Source organism: Panulirus ornatus, chromosome 66 (genome assembly GCF_036320965.1).
Source record: "Panulirus ornatus isolate Po-2019 chromosome 66, ASM3632096v1, whole genome shotgun sequence".
In the NCBI taxonomy this organism is placed as follows: Eukaryota; Metazoa; Arthropoda; class Malacostraca; order Decapoda; family Palinuridae; genus Panulirus; species Panulirus ornatus.
In genome coordinates, this window is record NC_092289.1 from 6,168,079 (window position 1) to 6,174,888 (window position 6,810).

General features: G+C 37.0%; 1 protein-coding gene and 1 long non-coding RNA gene across 3 annotated transcripts in view; one reads left to right on the top strand and one right to left on the bottom strand.

The window, feature by feature from the left end:
- LOC139746923 (uncharacterized) overlaps positions 1–5,629 on the top strand; it is a 61,855-nt gene extending 56,226 nt beyond the window's left edge. For both annotated transcript variants that reach the window (XR_011712263.1, XR_011712264.1), the window contains one exon: positions 3,221–5,629. This is a non-coding gene — a long non-coding RNA (uncharacterized lncRNA). The remainder of the gene's footprint in view (positions 1–3,220) is intronic.
- LOC139746922 (serine/threonine-protein kinase PLK4-like) overlaps positions 1–6,344 on the bottom strand; it is a 36,608-nt gene extending 30,264 nt beyond the window's left edge. Inside the window, exons 1-2 of the mRNA XM_071658606.1 lie at positions 6,073–6,344; positions 1,018–1,113 (exon numbers count right to left, since the gene is read on the bottom strand). Coding sequence (XP_071514707.1) covers positions 1,018–1,113; positions 6,073–6,108 — 132 coding nt within the window. The 5' untranslated portion in view covers positions 6,109–6,344. The remainder of the gene's footprint in view (positions 1–1,017; positions 1,114–6,072) is intronic.
- Between the last annotated feature and the right edge of the window lie 466 nt (positions 6,345–6,810).

Consider the following 6,810-nt stretch of genomic DNA (forward strand, 5'->3'; position numbering starts at 1 on the left):
AGACTTAACTGAATATTCTTATAATGTCAGTTGGGCTTTATAAGTTTCATTCATTGTAACAATTTCCTCTGTGCTGCTCTGACAATCCTTGCTACATACTGTAATCTCTTTTATACACAGGCAGAGGAGACAGAATTCCTCTCTGTATTCCCTGCATGTTGTAGAAGGTGACTAAAGGGGGCTGGAGCGTGGGTTTGGAAGCTCTTCTTTTCTTGTATTTCAATTTCTAAAAGAGGAAACAGGAGTCAAGTGGGGAGTACTCCTCCTCCTCGAAGGCTCAGATTGGGGTGTCTGAACATGTGTGGATGTGACCAAGATGAGAAGAGAGGAGAGATAGATAGCATGTTTGAGAAAAGAAACCAGAATGTTCCAACTCTGAGTGAAAGGGTAAAGGGGAAGAATAGTTTGGAAATGTCTTGGGAGTAAAGCTGGGGGTTGGTGAGAGGACAGGAGCTAAGGAAGGAATAGCACTACTCCTGAAGCAATTCTTTGAGTTTGTGATAAGTGTAAGAAAGTATACTCTAGACTGATGTCGTAAAACTGAAAGTGGATGGTGAGAGATAAGTGATTACTGGTGACATCATTCTTGCAACAAGTGGCCTCAATGAAACTCAATTTAGGATGACAGGGAGTGTGGATTGGGAAGTGATAAAAAAGATGTAAATAAAAATGGAATGAGAATTTTGGAGAAATGATGAGTATGTTCAATGACTGGAAGGGACATTTATGCTGGAGATGTGGTGGAATCTATAAATACCAAGCAAAACAATTATCATCATCTGCAATCTGAATATATATACTTCCTAAAGAGGATATACAAAAAAATATACAGATACCCTGCAAATACCAGTCAACATAATTTTTGTTTTCTTTTTCCATACACAGTTCAGTGGACCAATGAAAATAAAAAGGCACTGATAATTAACAGTTTGAATTCAAACGTTTTTATTTCTGGGTAATCATAGGTATACTATTTGGGTACCAATACTGTAAGAAAGGTTTAAAACAATACATCACCTTCTTGATAGCCACATCTCTGCCTGTGTTGCGACATCTGGCACAGTACACAGTAGCAAAACCACCCTTTCCAAGATGCTGCCCTACATCATATTCCTGAAAAATACAAGCATAATCATGAATGTATAGTGCTTGTAGAGTAAAAAAGAAGTTCCTAATATAATGTTGACTTTATTGGACATATATTAATGGTGCCGAGTAAACATCTCATCCATTCTATCTACTGTCTTTATCTCCATTCCCATTCATAGGATGTGGATCAAGTGCATACAGCCTGCTTTCTTAATTCACTAAACCCACACATCCTCAGCCCATATCTTATGTATGTTAAAGTGATACATGGACTTGCATCCTTATATAAATGTTTCTAACTTCTTCCCTTTGCTTGCCAAACTTATTTATCACATGGTGCTACTGCCTATATATCTCTGATGCCTGTTCCCTCCTGGAAATACTTCAAGGGGATAGCCATAACAATATAGTCTCCATAGCTAGTGAACTCCAGTGCCACTTCTTAGCCTTTAGTACCTCATCTTTAAAAGGCCACTGGCAAAGGGAAACTCTTACACAGTGGTTGCATAAGCTCCTACCTAATGTTCCTATTATCATGCCAAATGTTCCAAACTACTAAATTCACCTCATGCTCTTGCCTCAATGTTCCTACCTATTACTTCTATCTATTGCTCCTACCATTTTGCCAAAAGGCAGGGCTAGCACATTGTGATCACCGCAGGAAAATCTAGAGTTTAGAAGAATGAGCCGAGTGAGTTATGTGTTGTCATACATTATGGGTGACAAAGAGAGATTGTATGTTTGTGGCCAGTGTGGGTGACGCAGGAAGAAAAGGCAGCTACCTGGGTCAGAGGAGTGCAATTTGACAACCACTGAAGTGCTGGCTCAATATGCAGTTGTCACAAACCCTCCCAATACCCAGGCAAGTAGTACTGGTAACATACCTCCCTGGTCGTTGGCTGCCTACCAATTACTTATGCCTTAACAGCACCTCATTCAAAATCATTCCTCTACGACCTTCATCTGAAAAACAACTAACACTAATCAACCTTTTCACTTTATCAATTAATCTCACACATGAAATGTGTGTGGCAGCAGCAATGCAAAAAAAGAAAGATTTACTAAGAGCACCATGTGGTAGCCCTGCCACAAGGTAAAATTTCACTTAAGTATTCATCAGTAGGATTGTTATCTTCTTTTAATGTAAACTATTGCAACATGCCTTCTTGAAACTATCATCTATCATCTACCATAGGCAATTAAAACTGTGCTAAACAAGATAATTACAATATAGCTCCAATGGAGTCATGCCAGATGGCACCACTGATCACCTTTAAGGAACATAAACACAACAAAATATAATGGCACAAATACTGACTGTGCACACAACGAAGGTATTTCTTAATGACAGTGACATCAAAGCACAGAATAAATTCTAGTATAGTGATCACCAATGCATTCAGTAGGAACAGCATAAGATAAGCAAAATCTGTTGACACTCCTACATGACAATAGTGGGTAATGTGATGGGAGGGGCTACTGCACTGAAGATAGCCAAGATTGTGGCTGACCCTCCAAAGAAACTGCACTCCTCTTCTTTATGGAGGCATCTACGATAAACTGCCTTGTCTGCTGTTTCCTGTCACAAAGAATTTCCAGCTGGCAGGAGATCCCATCTAGTACAGTTCTCTTCATAATTTGCTCTAAATCTGGATCATTCTCTGAAAACACTTCCAAAACTTTCTTCATTCTTGCCATCCCATCTTTAATCATGGCAGTGGTCAGGCTCCATGTGGGTGAAGCTTCCTTGGTGTCATAATCCTTAGCCTCCACAGCTTTCTGTGTCTACAGCTCCTGCAGTTCCTCATTGGTCAGGTCCTAAATATAAGACTGCAACAGCCCCTCCACACTGTCAATATAAACTTCTTTCAGGCCAGCTTCAATTGCTAAATGCACAATGTCACACACATTCCCTGGGTTGAACTCAAACCCTTAAAATCCATGGTTTGCCTCTGGCCTTACCATACACAGTTTATGGAGGAGCTGCTGATTTCCTTTCTAAGCTGGAATCATGTTCCTGATAGTGTTCAAGATGTTGTAAGACTTCCACAATCCTAAAATAGACTGTTTTTGACCATCTATTGCACTGAGTGTCTGCCTAAATATTAATCTAACGTAATATTTCTTACAGGTAACTATGATGCCCTGATCCACTTGCTGCAGAAGAGAAGTCTGACAACTAACTCCACAGTCTAATTTATCTGGGTGACCTAGAACATTGTCAGGCAGCAACAAGGCTCATGGCTTAAAGTTATACTTTCATCAAAGTAATGCTTAACAGCTGTACAAAAACTAAACACATACCAATGTTGATAAATACTGGTTGTAGCCTAGGCTTTCCATGTGACAATCAGGTCTTCCTTAGAGTCCCTACATTGTGCAGGGAATTCCAATGTGGTAAATAAGCATGGGCTTGACCCTGAAATCATCTGAAGCATTACCACCTGACAGGAGTGTAATATGATCTCTGGCATCCTTAAGCCCTGATGCACACCTCCCACTCAAGGAAATATATGTGTGAAGCCAAATGCTTCCAAAACTGGCCTGTCTCTACAGCAATGAAAATGAGCAGAGAAGGATATTTGCCGTGATCATGATACAGCCCATAATAGGGGGCTGTATGAACAAACTCCCACGCCAAGATTATCGCTTTTCCTGGGTAAGCTAAGGCTTATAACATTTGTTTCATCTTAACAACTTCAGTATCTGGGCTGTAGTTTAGTGTTCAAGAAGATCAATTTAGTGAGAGCACTAAGGGAAATAATTATCTTTCTTAAACAGGCAAGAAATCTTTCCTTTTTATATAAAAATAAGTTTAATTTACCACCTCATCAGAATATGACATGCCCAGTTTTCTGGTATATTTTGATGTATTTCAGCACATTTCAGGTTTCTGTTGGACTATATATTTCTTTTATTATTATAGATACAAAGTGGGGGTTAGATTAAGTTTTAATGAGTTCTCATGATGTATTACAAGTGTATAACCTACTTATACATTAATAAGCTCAAAGTTTTCCCTGATCTACATAATGTTTGAATAAAGTAACCTGGATGTTCTAGCTCTATGTGAAACAAATCTCATGGGTAAGGAGAAAGAATATTTGAGAATATTTTACGGGTTAAGTCACGGGTTAGGGTGAGTGTGAGATAAGGAAGGGATAGCACTTCTGCTGAAGGGAGTTGTGGGAATAAGTGATCGTAAGAAAATCAATGCCAGACTGATGAGGGTAAAAGTGAGTTACAAGAGGTTAGTGATTATGCAACTGGCCACGAGAAGAGTGCTGAAGAGGTGAATGTTTTTGGAGCAACTGAGTGAATATATTAGCGGTTTGATGCAGGACATCTGATATTAGAGATAGGTGGTTTGCATATGAAATACTGTAATGTGGCAGTTGAAGATATACTGGGAGGCATAAAGTATTCAGTTAGGCAATGAGAAATGGTGAACAGCAGGATGGATCATTTTTACATTTTTTTTGACAATCATATGCAGGTAGTGTGGAAAAACTGTGGATACACGAGAAAAATTTCTGCAAAAAATGTGGGTTCTGTGCGCCAACATCCACCTGACACTTGTTCTTATGTCGATATACAAGCAAATGATAACTTTGTCTTAGAGTGTACAAATGACTACTATCCTTTGTTACTTTTGCATTACAGTGGATAATGCCATGCCTCATGTCAGAATCCAACTCAATCTGAGTTTTGCAAAATATGTTGAGCAAGATGAGATGTCTGGGTAAATTTTGAACTATAATTAATGGTTATGAAATCTCTCCTGCCAAAGGTCACATTCTTGCATTTCTTTCAAAATATGAAGTTAATGTTTACATCCCCCACCCAAAAAAAAAAAAAAGCATTCGTAAGAGGAGTGCAGTACCTTTTTTAAGAGTAAGTAATAATACTGAGAGCTTCATCCCAAATTTAGTCTTAAGACAATTTAGTCTTAAGAAAGTGGCAAAGCATGATGTAAAGTATAACAGTTTATTAAGTAATGTCTTATATTGGGACAAGGATTATGTCTATTAGGGTACATAAGAGGTTTATAAAAAATAATTTAATATGTGTAGAATATCAAGAAAACGTATAAAATCCTCTTCTAATAGCTTTAATGACAGTAGACATATGTTAACATTATATGTGTTGGCTGCTTTAATATGGTAGACATATGTTAACATTATATGTGTTGGCTTCTGGGGATGTCATGTGTCATCTGTTTGTTGTCATCAAGTGCCATGTTGGCAGTCTGTTATCATGAGTGCACATTGTATATGCTTCAACTAGACTCTTAAAATTCAAAACAAATCTTGTCTCCTAAGTAGGCTGGGTAATGTTTTTATGCATTATGTTAAATTTGGAGAAAGTACAAATGACATTAATTAACCCCCAGTTTCCCCAACATACTATCATCACTTTATCCACCACCATTTGAAAAGAGAGATGATATAAATTAGTCTTCCACTGGTATTTCAACAATCATATTCTATAACAAACCTATTATATTTAAGTATTCTTACAAATAAATAAGTAAAACATTTTCGAAAGAGTAACATTCAATATCCATTTCTAACAGCTACCATCGACCCGGAACAAGATTAGACCTTTACCAATGAATTAGTACTTAAAACTTAGTGTGACACGAAGCTGAACTATTAAATCATCATACTGAAAATGTCGGCATAATACCGTTTGACCCATAGAGGGAAATATGTTTGCAAAATTAATAAAGGTAAATAAATTTCAATTTTGTATACGATGACAATACTGAGACTCAAAATTACATTACTGACTGCTATTGTTTCCTCTCAAATCACTCGAAACAATACACTTGGCATGAGTAAAGCAGTATTTAAAGATCCAAAAATTACCCTTTTAAACTGCGATTACTTGATGGTTTCGTTTATCACCCATCTTTCTGCTTCCTAAATTCTCTAAACAAGATAAAACCACAAACCTCAACCTAACCAATCAATATGTTACCTCTATAGACTCCCCGAACTCATTCTTGTTGTTCATTCTCGTTAACCTGTTGCATGTTCTTTTCAAATTTGTTCATCCTCCTGTTCCGTACGCCATGTTTATGTTTTTGTAATTCCCACTCGCTATGAATGTAAGTATGTGATTGGGTAACTCTGTTTCACGCAGCCAATCACAACAAAGGTTACTTTCAAATTCCTGAGCTCTGATTGGTGCACGTTTGTCCTTTCTAGTAAATTCTTCCAATGAGACAAATGGTCACTGGTCGATGGTAGGTTTCGTGGAGACTCGTTTCTTGTGATTGGGAACAAGTAACCAAATACGTTGTCCAATATTATTATGACAGCTTGATACGTCTACAGAAGTTTCGAAAATAACTATATAAATAGAGATAAGTAAATATGACATGTAAATAATAAGTGAGAATTACAAATTACGATTTCTTTACTATCCTGAACTGTGCAATTGCGATTATATAAAACATTATTTCAACAAAATGTTATGTATTTGTATTTTTTTCATCATCAAAAGTCTAATATAAAACGCTTTTTGTTTTAATCTGTGCTTTCTTTTTTCATATTAATTTTATATACCTATCGCAAGATTTTACTATTGCATTTTGTATCGGAATGATGAGCATCATTACAGGAAATGTTCACTTTGTAACTTTTTCACAGTTGCAACAAATAGTCCAGCCTTCAGAGGAAAGCTTTTACCTTTGAATTACTTTTACTTGTTTAA